This window comes from Rhipicephalus sanguineus, chromosome 5 (genome assembly GCF_013339695.2).
Source record: "Rhipicephalus sanguineus isolate Rsan-2018 chromosome 5, BIME_Rsan_1.4, whole genome shotgun sequence".
Lineage (NCBI taxonomy): Eukaryota > Metazoa > Arthropoda > Arachnida > Ixodida > Ixodidae > Rhipicephalus > Rhipicephalus sanguineus.
The window spans coordinates 80,570,553-80,587,478 of NC_051180.1; the positions used below are offsets into that span (position 1 = coordinate 80,570,553).

Here is a 16,926-nt window from a genome sequence, read left to right on the forward strand (position 1 = left end):
GGATTCATGATAAAAGACGGTATGCGTATAAAGACGGACGCAAGAGAGAAGTCAAGACAACACAAACGCCGTTGTCCTGACTTCTCTCTTGTGTCCGTGTTTGCATGCATACCGTCTTTTATCATGGATTGTCATCGCTGTTTGGAAGAAGTCATAGTCCGGCCATATATTAAATGATTGCGACTGTGCACCTGCTATTATTAGCGAAAGTGGCCTACCAGCGGGAGACCATGTGCGTGAGAATGACAAGCTTTGAGAATTCCGCACCTGAACCACACTGTCTTTGGTTTTACTACAACTAGACAGAAATTGCGTAGTGGAGGAAATGTTGGCGTTAACTTCCAGCACCGACGCGCCGAGTACGTCGGAGGCCTCCCGCTCGAGGTTTCGTCAACGCGTACCTTTAGGCGAAGATAAGCGGTCTTCTTGGTCGCTTGTGACACACCTGGCGCGTGGTTTTGCTACGTCCTCTCTACTATGTTCTGTAACCCAGCTACCAGCCCGTTTCGCGCCAAGCTGCGCTCGGAATGACTCCGCGGAGTCGTTCCAACTCTGCTGTTGCTGGTGGGGGGAATTCTTTAAAACCGCGCGCCGAGGCATGAGCAGTAGAGACATGGAAATCTGCCGAGAGATGACCCCCCCCCCCTGGCCTCTGTCTGCAGCTATACACTGCCGCTCAGCTCCTGTACTGACGTCGCTGAGCTGGAGGCGCGATCAGGGGCAACGCTTTTGGACGGCATCCTCGCAGATGCATTCCTCCTGTCTGCCCGGATGAAAAGTATTTTTGGCTCGAGCCACCACGACTGCCGTGCGCGGGCGATGTATGAAAACGACGGAAGCGACGTCAATCGGGCCCTGCCGGAGCGAGGAGGCGGAGGAGGCGCCATCCACGGGGCGTAGTACATTTTCTTTTTCTCCGTTTCTCTCAACCTCTCACGCTAGTTCCGTGCAGCGTTATGGGAGCCAGAGGCCGGCACTCAAACATGCCAGAGGGGCAGTTGTAACGGTGTTCGTAAGTAAGTAAGTAAGTAAGTAAGTAAGTAAGTAAGTAAGTAAGTAAGTAAGTAAGGTGTTCCTATTCCCTTTTAACACTGGGCAGGCAGTTTAAGTGCCACAGGAAGAAAAAAAAATGTAAACAAGTGTTAAGTGTTTTCGTTCTTCTTTTGGTCGTGCATAAGCAGTGTGTCACGAGTCACGGGGTCGCTTAATGCACACACACACACACACACACACACACACACACACACACACACACACACACACACACACACACACACATACACATCGATTGGTTTGGTGGAAGTCGAGTCAAGAGTCGAGCCAAGCCATGCCGTGTTCTGCACCTCCGTGGCCGTTTAAACATGGCGGATGTTTACCGTTGTAGTGGCACTTCCTACTTTACAGATGACGCTGAACGGTGAGGTCGTAAGGTCATTGTTGTCCTTCACAAGTGGTCATCCTCCTGACTTTTTAGCGCGAGTGGGAGAGGGTGGACTGTCAAACACTTTGTTCTACCGTATTGAAACCTGCACGAAGTCAATTCGGTCGAAGTGTTTGCGAATTGTGCGAGTGTTAGCGTTGCGCGGCTGCTACTAAATGTGACCATCGCAGACACGTTTTCCAGCCGCTCGCTGCGTGTCAAAACGAAGTCAGCAGCTGGTATATGTCTGACCATGTGGGAGTGGTGGAGATTATATGTCATATCGGTTAGCAACACAAAAACTTCCTCGGCTACTTGTGCACAATTCAAGTGGGCCTCAACGACATATTTATGTAGTCGATTCCACTCTCCCTTGTTTCAGTGATCGAGCGATAAAATTTGCAGCACTGTCAACTTGATGCCCACTGCGTGCGACCATAGCTGGACAAGCTTACAGTCGCGCTTACGCGTCACTTCCCCGGGGTAGTCGTGAAAGTTCTGATAAGCTTAAGAGCTTCGCATTGCCGAGTGCTAAATGTGGATCCGTTAATGCGGGGCCCTTCGAGTTGCACGATCTGGAAAACTGCACGGTACATAGCTCGCGGTTGTTTGAAACGGTCCGTCTTGGAAAGTGAGGCCAAGTCATTGTAACTACACTTCTCCGTTTGCGTTCTCGTGAACTACATCGTCGTACTAGACAGTGTGTTTGCCAGGTTGTGTTTGTCAAACCAGAAGAAGAAGAAAGAAAAAAAAAAGTTTCCTTCGGAGCAACAGGCTCGTTTGCGCTGTTCGCGGCGGGGCGGCGTCGCTCCTTCGCTGCTGGCGTCATCTGTCGACGGCGTCGGCAAACGTATCTGGAAGTGTGGCAACAACGAGGAAGAGGAGGAAGGGCCGAAGAAGGGAGGAAGAAAACGCGGCTGCTGGGCGAGGGAACGAGGACGGGGCTCTTGTCTCTCTCCTCGTTCGCGCGTGCTTTCTCGCGTCAACTGGCGCTGTGCGGAGTCTACGTGCAGCGAGTGAGCTCCCTTCTACGCGTGCATCCAGGGGCGCCGCAATGGCGGCCTCGACAGCAGCGGCGTCACTCCTCGTGCGCTGGCGGCGGCGGCGCGACGTCGTTTGAATCTACATCGCTGGCGCCGCTGCGACAGCGTAGTCTTGATTATGCCGACGTCCTCCTGCTGCTGCACAACGTCGTCTGCCGCCATGGAGCGAACCGTGTGCGCTTGCCGCGCGCTGCTCTTGGCCTGGCTGCGCCGGCTCAAGAAGTATCTCCGCCTCTCAAAGGGAATTGTCAAGCGTCTTCGACCCCTTGTCAACGCGCTGCGCGCGCTTCTACGCCGTCGATGTACCGCGCTGGCCTCGTTCCTGGCGTCCGCAGCAGGTAATTTCGTGTCTGGGTTCATACTTCTTTATGGTGTTATTGAACGTGAACCGAGTGTCGCATTTGGATACTACTCGAGAAAGACGTCCTGGTGCGCGAGATACATGTTATGTTTGTCGGTTCCATGTTATGCGGTTGAAATGACGCTGATGGCACTGTCATGTGCGCCACGTCTTGGGGCTCGCTTACAAAGCAGTGTTTTCGTATGGTACGCGGACAAGCCGGTTTGAATAGCGGGTGATGCTAGTGTTCGTGATTTCGGTTGTTAACTGTAGCCGGCGCGATACGCGAAAGGCGCTGTGTTGCGCGCTGCACAATCATACTCTGCTGTCATTCTTTTATGCCTTTGGGCCGACGCGTCGTTATTGCTCGCCGTCCCGGCGCCTGGAGGGGGAACCCAGCGAAAAGCGTTGGATTGTCGTTCGCAGGGTGATTTTCTTCCCTCAAGAAATCTGTTAGCTGCGCAACTTGTGCCTCATTCTATCTGTACGGTCACGATGTCGTAGCTGCGCTGGTTTTTGCCTCTGAATTCACTAAGTCAGGCTTTCTGCCAGAAACACCTCTTTGGCAGCCGTCCCCCGCGAACATAGATAGGTTGGTATGTGAAATCAGTTCCAGGAAGAGGAGTTTGTTTGGCTGTAAAGGTTGCTTTTTGAGTTGGCGTGATAAGCGAACACGGCAGGCGACTTGGCGATAGCCGGTTATGCCTCTAGCCGGTTATGCCTCCCGCTACAAGTGTGCAGACAACGTGCAGGCCGTCCCATCGCCTTGGCGAAAACGTGTCACTCAGTTGGACGATATTCACGCAAGCCCTTCGTTTCGGTACCGCATTCAGCTTCCACAAAGTGTAGTCACTCGCGGCTGTGATGGCAACAAGTGAGAGGAATGGTTGTCCCGCCACGGTGGTCTAGTGGTTACGGTGATTGACTGCTGACCCGAAGGTCGCGGGATGGAATCCCGGCGCATTTTCGATAGAGACGAAATGCTCGAGGCCAGTGAACCCTCCGCTACGGCGTCCCTTGCAATCATATCGTTGTTTTGGGACGGAATACCCCAACAATTATTATTAACATCCAAAAGTCTGGTCACTAGTGGATGTGATGGCAGTAAGATAGAAAAAAAAAATGGTAGTTTTCTTGAACACAGCCTTTCCTCCCCAACTTTTTTTTCACGCTGAAAAAGCCTTGGCTGAGCCAAGGACTTGCTCTTCGCTCGTTGCACGGGGGGCCGGCGCCGCACGGAAAGGCCTTCCCTCGGGCCGGCGTTGCTGCCGCCGCCGCAACGTAGTATTTTCGCTCGATCGTGCCCGCGATATTTTTAAAGGTTTCGCGTCTCGCAATTCTGGGTCGGCTGCGGCAAGCCTCCCCTTGCGGTGGTGGTCTATGCTTTTTCTTGCCGCCTACCGGTCGCCCCCCTTTTTATGTTTTTGCTCCTTCCCCTCGCCCCCGCCCCTGTCTTGACTGGCGGCGGTTGAGATTGTGAGCGAGGGGGGCCGTCGCGACGGGGTTGGAGGGGGAAAGGGCCTCAAGGCGCCGTTCGTCTGTTCTGACTGACCGCTGGCTGGTTTTTTCTGCGAGCCATTCCTCGACCAAATGAAAGGGGGGCATGGTGCGCGTGCACTTCTTTTGAATCGCAAGGACTGGCCACGCTTAGCAGCTGCCTGGCTTTTGCGCCGGCGCCACGAGACCGTCCCGCTAGCTATTGGGTGGCCGGTACCGTGAGGGGAGAAAAAGAAACGATAGGATGTTATTTTGTTGGGTCGTCAGGCGCGTGTGCGGCAGATGTTGGGGACGTCGGGGCTCATTTTGGATTCATTAGAGGCCTGCCGTATCACCGCGACAGCTTACAAGCAGGTTATCGAAGCAGGAGTGAAAGCTGTCTCGGGACAGTAGTTGGTTTTTCAAACGTTGGTCTAGACGTAAGCTTGTAAGCGTCGTGAACAGATTTATTAAGTGTGTGCGTTCTCATTTTGACTGGGTGGTGTTGTGTGCGTGCTTACAACGTCTTCCAGATGTCACTAGAAAAGTACGCAGCGTACTCTTAAAACGTTTATTCCTCCTTCCATAAACAAACGGGGGGGGGGGGGGTGCAAGTCATCCCACGCTTGTAAAAGTGAGGCAGCGTACAACGCAGGTAGGCAGAGTAAGCGGATACAAACACACCAGCAATTTCGCAGGTCACATGCAGACGCGCCCTAGGTGCTCTGGGCAGCTGGCAGCTGTCCCATGGCGGCGTCCGCCTGATTCACGCACGTTGAGGGCGAGGTTCAAGTTAGGAGTAGGGTCCTATCGGATAACGAGATGACTTCATTCATACAATTACAGGAGGTTACCGAAGATGCTTACTAGGTAATGTTCGTGGAACAGAGCATATATTCTTTTTAAATAGTGGTCTTGTTCTTCAAATCATTTTGCAAGGGAAACGGTCATATCATATCTCATTAGACATGAGGCGGACTGTGTTGTGTGTGTATGTACAAAAATGAAAAAAAAATGCAATTGTTCGATGTTCTGGCCGATATATATATGTATACACGCACACACACACACAAACGAAAAAATTTGCGTTTGATGTCCTGACCAAGGACCGCTCTTAAGAATGTAGTTGACAGGTGCAGTCGCTGAATTTATACACATTCGCTCTGAGAGAGGTGCGAGGAAGAGATATGCCACAATTATTACAATAACAAGAAATATTACTAGAAAGAACTCTCCTCACACCTCTCTAAGGGCGAACGTGTATAAATTCAGCAACTGTACCTGTCAACTACACCTTTGAAAACGACAGGTCGTCATGCGAAACATCGAATAAATGTAATTTTTGTTTTGTACCTATGCATGCACTTCATATTACTTATTAATCACTGGACCCAAGGAATGTGGACTTTTAGAATCACGGCCGCCAATGGTTCTAACTGGGAAGGATGGAGCCGGGTACGCCCGGATACATCAAGCGAATGACGGTGAATGGTGGGAAGACTGACTTTTGCACCGACGCCCTTGGAAATGGTAGAGTTTAGGGAGTTCTGACTTGGCGTAATATGTACGTTCTGTCCAGCTTGGTGTAGTACATAAACCATTTCTGGCCTGCAATGTACTTGCCATGGTGACTTTAAAAATAGGAACATGTTTTATGCTTGCTCGAGCTACGTAAATGGCACAAGTTTGTGCATTAGAATTTCATTTTGTGTGCGAGTAATAAAAGGAGTGCTGTCCAATGGCCTACACATAGCGCACTCTTCATAATACACTGCGTATTATGAAGAGCGCATAAGGGCCAGGCCTATAGCGGGGGAGGGTGGGTGCTAGGGGACCCCTCCGAAATTCTAATGAAGGGGCTTTTACCGAAAATAAGTAATAAAAATAGATGTTTCTCTAAATATAGTCAAGGCTTCCTGCAAGTGACCCCCCCCCCCCCCCCCCGGAAAATAAATTCTTGGCTGCAGGCCTAATCAGAGCAATACCATTTAGTATTTCTATATCATGTGGCAAAACTCCCAATTTCATGGTATGCTTAGCCAATCTTGTGGTGTCTGCATGAAGGAGCTGTAGTTTTCAACTCTCAGTGTTAATGGCCCATATGATTACTGTAACCCATGGTAATTGCTCCGTCAAAAAGTGCGTCAGCCAGCTTGCTATAACGCAAGATGTAAGCTGTGTTTTGATTTGAAGAGTGAACCGCTTCGCTGGTCGGGTGAAATATAAAAGGTTCTAATGCCTGCATTACTTTGAATTTGTAAGTTAAATAAAGTTTTAAATGCGAAGCATTCCTTAGCGAACCTCTGACACTTTGGCCATTTCTATCTACGTATCTATCTATCTATCTAGCCGCCTACGTCTGGGGGCTCTGGTGGTCGTCTTCATAACTTGTACCAAAATTGGCATAGCAGGGGATGAGTCTATGACGAACGCGAGTCACTGGCCATGACATGAATAACACAAAATACCCGTCATGTACGTCATGAAACCCTTTCTCTCAGTCACGTGGGGCACATACCCGCATACCAGAGTTCATGTTATGCGGGTGTGCCACAGGTGCTACAGAATCTCAACCAACACAGTCACGGCGAACACACACATTGACACGCAAGGAAAGTGATAATAATAAGAATTGTTGGCATTTTATGCTCCAAAACCACGATATGATTATGTGAGACGCCATAGCGAAGGGCTCCGGAAATTTTGACCATCTGGCATTCTTTAACGTACACCGAGATCGCACAGTGCACGGGCATCTAGCATTTTCACACCATCGAAATGCGACCACCGCGGCCGGCATCGAACCCGTGACCTCTGGGTCAGCAGACGAGCACAGTAACCACTACACTACCGCGGCTGACGCAAGGAAAGTGAGGAAGCTGAAGACAGAACACCCGTGGAAGACGCTCAAATACCATCCACTCGTCCACGTGGTCCGCAACGTGGACTACAAATAACCGAGGTCAATGCTTCCCTACAATAAATCTGCCGAGAGAACCAGGCCTCTCATGATTACCGTTGACTTCAACACTGACTTATAAAAGACTCTACAACGCCAGGTCCTTATACAGGGTGAAAGACGGCTTAGATGCGGACAGGGCATCAAAAGACCTCGCTTCTATGTCCAGGACAGGAGGCATCATAGATCATTTCATCGTAAGAGGCATCTATGATTTCCACCAGCAGCAGGTGCTGACTGATGATGGTGATGATGACCTTGTTCAAGAACTACCAAGAACCCCTTCTGCACATTAGCACAGGTTCGTGAAACATGCGTGCGCTCTCCGTCATAACGGACAAGTATAACAGCTGTAACGCAACTGTTACAATTGCAACTGTGACCTACGTACGTGCAGTGCGCCTGCGCGTGCTACTCGGTTGCGTACCATATATCCAGGGAAAGTTTCCTGAATGAAGCATAATTGTGTTCATACAGGAAAGTTCATTCAATAGGGCATCTGTGTTCCTTCTTTGTCCTGTTCAGATTCACGCTATCCAGTATCGAAGAACTTAAGCAGTGCATATCAGCTCACTGCGTCTGGTGTTGGTAACACCTATGTTGCTTTTGGCATCGTTACGCAACTGTAAACAACTGGTTACATAATACATATGCGACTCTTGAACATATGAATGTGCGTATAGCCCTTCCACATTTCTCTAGCGTCATTCCGTAACGTTTCGCTCAATGTGAAAAATTACGCCACACTCACCATCCCGCACATGCTTCGCATAATATCGATTCCCACGGTACGTGGGATCTGCCGAATTTTTTCACACGTGTGAATTTTCGAAATTTTTTTTCATTAATCTCAAGATCATGCAGGAATGTGTTGTAATCCAATATACAGCTGGTAAAATGTGGGCACAGGGCTGCTTCAATTTTGGGCTACCAGGTGATGGCAAGAACTTACGATATTTTGTCCAAACGCAAAATTTCTTGTTTCGTGAGTGTTCTTGTCAAGAACATGTTGCCCTTTAAAAAGGCAACATGTTCAAGATGCCAGTGAAGCGCCACATCCCTCATATTGCCCTTTTCTCTGCCGCAGGCTACTCGGCAACATTGGACTCCGGTACAGCGGTAGAGTCCAGTGGCGAGGACGAGCCGTGGTGCCGCATCGCTTACTGGGAACTGAGTGAGCGCGTGGGAGACCTGTACTCGGTGCGGCGTCCGTGTCTGCACATCACCTTCGATGAGCGCCCCGCCTCCTCAACGTCATCGAACGAAGAGGCGCTCCGGCTGCACTCTCTGGCAGCGCGCTCTTCTTCTTCTGGGCCAAACAAGGAGGCAGTGGCCCGAACACGAGCCAAGATCGGCCAGGGGCTGTCCCTGTCGTACGATCGCGAGGGCGTCTGGGTCTACAACCGTTCCGAGCACGCCGTGTTCGTGGCGTCTCCGACGCTCGACGTGCCCCAGGTTCGCAACCTCACAGTATTCAAGGTGCTGCCCGGCTACTCGAAGTTGGTCTTCAACTGGCAACAGGCACGCACCTACAGCAGCTACCAGTCAGTGCCGTGGGACGGCCCGCATGCATCCAACGTGGCGCGCATCTCCTTCGTCAAGGGCTGGGGTCCCAAGTACGCGCGCCAGATCGTCACCGCACTGCCCTGCTCCCTTGAACTCTTTTTCCGCACCACGCCACCACCACCCAGGTGATGAGGGGACTTGAAAGAAACAGAACTCAATTTTCTTTAGTCAGCGCCAGCCAGCTGGATGTGAGAGAGCCTCGGATGTGAGAGATTCCCGAGTGGACCGTCGCGGGTTGCAGGCCCGCCTGACTTTACCTTTTAAAACATTCTCACACTGCCTCCCCCTCCCCATTATTGTGTCGGCCAGACACGACGTGGCTCCATCTCTCGTCGCTATGAAGGCGTCGAGGACGTGTTCGTCGGGGTCGGGAGTGAGGGCCCGCTAGGGAGAGGCTTTTCTTTGATGGTCCGAAGGAGCAGGCAGGTAGACAAGAAAGCTTTCTGGTTATGTGTGTGTGAGATGTTCCTTGGGTGGGCAAGAGTAGCACTGCTCTTTTCATTTGACTGCTACTCACTGGCCATTCAGCTGTAAATGACTGCCTTGAAGACGAGGCCCTGCCATCGCACCAACACGCAAAGAACAAGTGTTCCAACAGGTTTTTGGCAGGTCGTGTTGTCCTTCTTCGCAGCTGTTGTGGTTGTGTTTGGCACTTGAACTTGCCCATGTGCCCGAGATCGATGTTCCCCCTTAAGAGCGCTTGTTATAAAAACCTCTTGTTGTTGGCAGATAGCATAATTATTTTTGCTATCATTAGTTGTGCAGGAAGGAGTCGTTAAAGCATACAAAGCACACTGGTCCCATTCCTCTACCTAAAAGTGAATCTTTATTTACAGTAAGCAACACTTTTGTCAGTGGGGGCACGCTTCGTAGTCATTGTCATCTAACAACCATTACCAAAACATAAATGTACAGTTTCATTAGTGTTAAGCATCAAAGCCTTGTTTCTGGAAGTTTAAAACGGGAATATTACACAGGGCACGCCCTAATTTTGCTTAAATGCTGTCTTATTAAATGTCTTTGAGTGCCGTAAAGATGAATTTTTATCCACTTTTAAGTGCTGCTAGGTTCATAATGAGCTGCTCTGTAGTAGTCCGTCACTGCGTGTGTTAAAATCTTTTAATTTGCTATTGTATATTCAAATCCATGCCAACTTGTTTGGGCAGAAAGTAAAATCTAAAGTGCTGTGCATTTCAAAATAGATTGTTGTAACCTTTGGCCTCCCTAAAAATTGTGCGTTCTTTTGTTCCAAGTACACATTGTTTGCCAGATTAGCTAGGAGTGGAAATTACATAGCATATACACCTACAGATATATCTTCAAGAAAACAAATGAAATGTTATATTAAAATTGTGGCTACATTCACTGATTTTCCAACAAGCCTATTTTCACATCTCAAAAAGCTACTACAGTTAGCTTGTGTGCCTGCCTCAGTTTGATAGCAAGAGCACAGATTGTTTGTGCTCTTATTTTGTGTGTACATTCTGAATAACTGGCTGAAATTGTCCGTGCAATCATATAGTTCTTCAAACAGGAAGTTAAAATAACGCGCATGACTTCAATGTGAGCATTCATTACAAGACACTGAAGTGGTTTTAATGGTGGTGTAAAACCCATCTAAGCATTTCCGAATTTCTAAATCTGATAAGTTTTCATTACAGCTACTGTAAGCCACATTTGTCATGGTGAGCATTGGAGCCTCCCGAGCGTGTCATTTGGCTGTTCTTCCATCAAGCGATGACCTTTCACGTTGCTTGTGTGGAGATATCAATCACTGGCATGATGGAACACTTCGGACCTTGTCAGGGCAAGGTTTATTGAAACTGCCATCAATCTTTACAATATTGCAAAACTTGGCGGCATTCTACAACAAAAGGCTTTGGCCGTACGCTGTCAAGTTACGTGCTTGAACATCATTAAAGGGCCCCTCACCAGGTTTGACAATTTTGAGCTAACGAGCGCAATGCATACACTGGGCGTTCACGATCACGTCTGCCAAAATTTGCAACGCTACGCGCCGCGGAAATGGGTCAAATTTCAAGGTGAACGCTGCTTGCCCTTCCTCTCGCGGGCGCGCGCTTTAGAGGATGAGGGGATGACGTTCATGAGAAAATGGCCTTACGTAGATGGCAGTGCTGTGACGTCGCTCCTCTACGTAGACGACTGTGCTCTGACGTCGCCAACAGTAGCACGTGACGCTGCGATAATTATTTGACACGACATGTGTAGTTTGTGTAATTTGTTGCTTGAATAGATTATTAAAACGTGAGAGAAATAATGAGACACACAAAAGGAATGTGTGCGTATTCTTGATTTTTTTTTCGTGAATTGCAGCGAGATGTGGGGCTAATGTGCCTCCCTTTCCCATGCGTTCGTGTCCTCGCGGTTAGCGCATCGAGCAGACGCCAGCCCTGGAAACGAAAGTAATGTTCTGGCGCGTCCGAGCACTCATTATGCTCGTTTATTCTACCGCGTCCAAGTAAATGTTAATGCCGCACTGGCTCATGATACCGCCACTCTAGTGCATCGACTTTCATGCCCGTCCCGCAGAAACAGGCAGTACACCACAGAGAACGCCGACAAAACGCCCATGGCCGCTACATAAAAAAAGGTAGCGGCCGTGCAACGCCGCTCGCGTGGGCTGGCTCGGGCACGTCATGCGCACGTGACCATGCATGCGCATGACGTGTTCTTGAGTATGTGTCAAGTGAAGAGGGCAGGGAAGGGATTTGGCTTGCGAAGGCTACACGGAGCGAGTGGCAAGGGTTTGAAACTCGCCTCCTCGCATCATGGTTTCGGGCCGCTACAAATTATTGTTTTTCTCAGCTCGTAATGAACCGATTGGAAAAATTCTTGCGGCATACGGCTCTTCATTCGGCGCACAACAACTTCCAGCGTCTAACTAAAATTTGCTATATGGCCTGGTGAGGGGCCCTTTAAGGACCACCTCAGTTTCTTTGAGAAAAGCACTGGAAAAATATTGTTGGTGGCTTAGCATGTTCTCGGTGTAAAGTTTGAAACATGATTAAGGCGAAAGGAAAGAGACAGGAGAGCACCAACTGTTTAATATTAAACTGTGAAAGGTTGTTGGCTGATATACAAAATGTGCCAGACCTGTGCTGTAAGCTTACACCAGTGTCCCCCCTCTCCCCCTTTGTTAGCTGATGTGGTCAAGGTGCTTGCAATGATGAATACAACTCTCAGGGGGTGTAGTTATAATAACCGGTGTCGAAGATTGTGCAACGAGTGTTGGCTGAAGAATCTTGTGAGGCAGGCAGAAAGGGTGCACCCAGTTGCCCCATCATGCATGGCCTATGTGTATGCTGCTGGTTAATACGCCGTGGTGGAGATCCTATTGTAAGGTGTTTTACTTTGCTGACTGAAGGCATCTATGCCACTCGTAGTAAACATCGCTGTTGTCTGTTTCTTAAGAGAGGACGGCCCACCTGCTGCTTCCCTGAGTTGAACCCTTTGTTGTCGTTGTGGAGTGCGAAAGGTACTAATTTGCCTCAAGCAGCTTCTTTCTTCATGCAAGTCAGCTTATTTATTATCGTGGTTTCCGTTGAGTAGGGAAGAAAGAACTGCCTGCTATGCCTTTATATATATATAAAATATATGTGCTTGTGATGTGTGTCCCCAACACAGCCTCTCCTTTTCCCATTTTATGCCTGCTCTCATTTCTTTAAAAGCCTCTCCTGAAAGGAAAAGAACAGAGTACAAATCGCTTGTTGCATTCTCTCTCGGGTGTGTCTGTATCTGCTTCGCTGCAACTCAAGTTTTTTTGCAAGCAGCTGCGTGTTGAGCACTGTGGACACTGACTGTGTAGTGTGTTAAATTTGTTGAAAGCCCTCGCTGTTTACTGTAGCAAGTTATTTTTTCATTATTATTATTATGGTAAGCATGAAGAATGGAGTTACTTAAATCAGATGTGTGTTGCTTGATTCATCTTCATCCTTCAATCTCTCAAACTCGCCACTTGCACTCATTCTTTTCTCAAACTGGTGCCCAGCATGAGAGATCTAAAATTGTTAAGGAACAGATATTCACTTTCTGAAGCTTCACGTCACTTCTGTATTTCTTTTTTATTTATTTTTTTTTCATGTGTTCACAATAACTAATTCCTCGTGGCACAGTACAGCTTTTATGTCCAGTATGCGCACTTGGATGTCCCAGTGTTTGTTGCCTTGTGCACTGCTCTCTACACATTCTGCAGTCACACCTTGCGTTTCGGTGAAGGCTCTTTTTTCATCTCATAGGTGCATTTGAAGAAGCTTTGATTGCATCTACGGTTCCTTTGAAGGGTCAAGATGGGTATTCAACTTTTCCTTTGTCATTCTTACCACTGTTCACTTGTCGTTGATGTTCCTCTGAGCTTTGGCCAACAGCTTGGCTTACCTCTTTAGCGCTACTTTGTGAGAGTGGCCTAATACGTCTTGGACACTTTTTTTCTTTTTCAAAACTAGATCGCTAGCTCCTCTCTGTGTTGCCACGCAAGACATTGCTTGCTTTGAACCTCCGCTGGATGACCTAAGGAAAGGTGAATCTGTTGGCTTAGGCCAGTCTGGGGATAACTTGCTTCGGAGCCTGTGCGAATATTCTCGAGTGGCCCAGACGGATGGTGCTGTCAGCATCTTTTGAGACTGTGCAAGAACGGGCGTTCGCGGAATGCATCCAACTTACGTGCATTCCTCGTGGTGTTTCACAGTAATCGCTATACTCCCTCACCTCTCACCACCTTTTCCTTCTAAAGTGTCTCGACCAAGCCCACCTGACATTTTTTGTGTAGGGATGTGATGTGCCTTTTTGTCATTTCTTCTAGCATCTTATGGGAGCTTGCTTCCTTTTCTCCATTGACAGCTTGAGGGCATGATCGCATATAGCTAGATAGTCGTCCTCTAGAGCCATGTATTCTGGGTTGCCAGCCAGGTACACAGTCTTCTTTGCACACATGCAGCTCATGTCTTCCACATGGGGCAATGCCCCCCCTTCCTGGCAGGTGAAGGCCTTGTTCATTGTCCTCTTGCCTTTCTCCCACCTGCGCTGCCACGTGGCCTCTGTGTGTAAGCTTTTCCATTTGTATCAGCTTTCTACAAAGGCATTGCTGCAAGCTGGGACATTGAGCTTTTACGAACATTCTACTCACTGGGTTCTCGCCACATCACGGGGGTGTGTGTGTCTTTTTCGAGTTTGTAGCATTCTCGTCGACTCGGGGATGTCTTAATTTGTGTACCCACCGAACGCAATGTTAGGAAAGCTTTCCACTTGTAAATGGAATTGTGTGGTCACTTGGCCACATTTCTTGACCGTGGAGCACCACACCACACTCTTGTGAAGGAGAGAATAGTGGTTGGTGTTCCCTGTGCACCTTCGCTCTATTTCTTTCCTTTTTGGTAGCCTGGTAGGACTCGTGAGTAATACAGGGTTGGGCTGGACAGCCATCTTAGGACACCTTGTCATGTTGCACTCACGTTTTTTTTTCTCCTCCACCATCTTGTCTCGTCTGTTGTCCACCCTTTCGTCTCATCGTCTTTGCTGATGAAAGAACACATAAAAAGTGCCAAAAGCTGTAGTAGTAACTTTGTTGTTTGTGTCTCTGTTAGGGCTCAGGTTTGGGGGGTGTGAAAAAAAAAAAGGAGGAATAACTGAAAAATGTTGCTATCACATCTGTCGCCACAGCCATGGCTTGGTTAGCAGGCCAAGGCCTTAGTGCCTCGCTGCATCTCACTTTTGTGTGTTGTGTGCTAAGCAAAGCAAAAAAAAAAAAAAACTTGTGAACGTTTTCAGAGAAAGTGCGTTCTTGTCGGGCGTGCACACGCTAATCACTCCGAAAAGAGAACTATTCCATCCACACTTTGGTAACAGAAGATTATATAAATATATATACATATATATATATATAAAGATATATGACTAATGTATGAACATGCTGTTAAGCAGCTATAGAAGCTAGGCGAAGCCTGCAGAAAGTAAGTGCCTGGTCGGTTAGGGAAAAAAAATTGCGTGTGTATAGATACATTTTTCTAGTTGGGTAGTCTTCTATCCCCACAGAAGATACTAATGGCTTCGTGCTGCCCTTTCGTACACTTTTTTTTTTTTTTCTTCAGGCGCATGTGACGATGCCTGTGGCCCTGAGAAGCATGTGAAAAAAATATTTCTACGCATGGTATGGAAGTGACAATCCAATACCATTCTGCCTGCCTCAATGCCTTATGAATACTGTGAAATAGAAGCGAATGTGCGAAAATGAAGCTGTGTGTGTATGTGTGTGTGCGTGCATGTGTGTTTTAATAAGTTTGCTCAAGCGTCCTAGACTGTTGCTGTGTATAAGTTTCTTGTTTCATCGTTTTTCTGGAGTGTGAAGGCACAATGAGAATGACTTAATGAAAGCTTTTCTTTTTTTTTTTTTCTCATGCATTTTTGTACATATGTAAAGTGTAAATACTGCTGTTTTTTTTTTCTAGTAGGTTTTTTTTCCCCTTGTGACCGGTTCCGCTGTCAAATGCGTGGCTTTGTACAAATTCTGTTGGAAGTGTACAAAATGAAAAAGATACTTTCTACTGTAATAAAGGTACAGGTATCCTAAGTTTCTTGTTTCAAAGGTTTCTTTCGGCCAGAAGGCTCTTGCGCTGTGGCCCGTCTATCAAAATACCCACTCGCAACAGCAAATTCAACAATTGTTATAGTACCTATTTGGTGGAAAACACCTTTCCTTCCCGAACTCATCAACAGTCGCCAACATGAAAGCGTCTCGCGATGGGGGAAGTTGTAAAAAAAAGGTGAAAGAAATACACTGAAAATTCATTAAGAAAAAGTGAAACTGAGGAACAGCGTCGCGTAGGCTTGAGAGTATGACAGACAAAGAACCAACATTTCTAGAAGATTAGGATGGGCTTTACAACGATTACCTACCGGCGAAGCAAGTGAATCAGACTCCATCCCATAGAACTCGTCGCGGCACTCTGACCAGAATCAATCAAGGTCACCACAAGGCTGTGTCAATAAGTTTGGAAGACAGCATAATGGCCAACGGACTGAAAGATATCACCTTATCTCACTGCATAATGAAAAGCGGATGCAGAAGACTGCTTAAATTACAAAACCATCACCTTAGTAAGTTAGTATTAGCAAAGTACCACTCAAAAGATGGCTTGCATTGACGTCACTGAAGCCATGTTGGAGCACCGGCATGTGGAGACGCGACGTTTGCGATGTCACATGAATGCTATCAAAACATCGCATGTATGTCCCATCGTTATTCATGCACAGAGACACTCCTGCCACGTCATTTTCACACTGACGCAATTTTTTAACACGAAAGTGTTTTATGCCGGGGTCCACCAAGTACATCCGTCACGGATATGACGTTGATAAAATGGACGCCAACTGGTGCGAAAGAAAAAACCAAGAAAAAGATACCCCGCTGGGAATCGAACCCACGACGTTGCGGCCGCGACGGTAAGCGCCCGACGCTCTACCGACTAAGCCAACTCGGGAGATGCTAGGCACGGCGCGAACGCGCCTTATATCTTTCACACCTTCTCTTTCGCGGCGGGCGGAGCGGGGCGGTGCCGCCGTCTGTGAGAGGTGAAAAGAAGTAATGCTTCACGATCGACACTTACTAGCGCTTACTCCGAGATTGCACGTGACATCGGCGGTCATGGTTAAAGCGTCTCGATACCAGAGAGGTAGACTGGCCGCGCTGGCGTCGCCGAGGCACCCTTGACGCAGTTACGTTCTTTGCCTTTGGATTCGTGTTAGCGTGCGTCGGCTCATCGGAGTAGTGCAGCTTCCACGTGCACGAACGGGATTTCTCTGCCGCCGACTGCTTCAATTGCAAGAGCACCGACTAACAAAACTGCTGCAATATGCGTAGCAGAAAGGACGCGATTTCGACGGGCGAATGTCGTGCCTTGGTGGAGCGAGAGCAGCGCCTGCGAGACAGAGGCCAGCGGGACGCACGCGTTTGCGGCTCAGGCTACGAACCTCTACCTCCCGCGTTGCTGAAGTGCAGTGTGTGTTATGAATGCATGAGCACAGGCGTCGGCTACCCATTACTAGAAAGCGGACACCGTGCCGTTTCTCTCCTTAATTGACGACGCTTTGAAGAAGTGCATACCGGGTA

The 16,926-nt window shown here is 48.3% G+C and overlaps 2 protein-coding genes across 4 annotated transcripts in view; both read left to right on the forward strand.

Moving 5' to 3' along the window:
* Window positions 1–15,387, forward strand: part of LOC119393835 (mothers against decapentaplegic homolog 6) — a 243,782-nt gene extending 228,395 nt beyond the window's left edge. The window contains exon 5 of one of the 3 annotated variants that reach the window (XR_007416383.1): window positions 15,269–15,387. The gene's annotated coding sequence lies outside the window, so the exon portion shown is untranslated. Of the gene's footprint in view, window positions 1–9,025 lie in introns of all 3 variants that reach the window. The other 2 variants (XR_007416381.1, XR_007416382.1) reach the window with 2 other exon arrangements.
* On the forward strand, window positions 2,425–15,387 carry LOC119394752 (mothers against decapentaplegic homolog 6). The gene is made up of 2 exons (XM_049416387.1): window positions 2,425–2,801; window positions 8,326–15,387. The coding sequence occupies exons 1-2, from the start codon at window positions 2,582–2,584 to the stop codon at window positions 8,931–8,933; spliced, it is 828 nt and encodes a 275-aa protein (XP_049272344.1). The 5' UTR covers window positions 2,425–2,581; the 3' UTR covers window positions 8,934–15,387.
* Window positions 15,388–16,926: the final 1,539 nt, after the last annotated feature.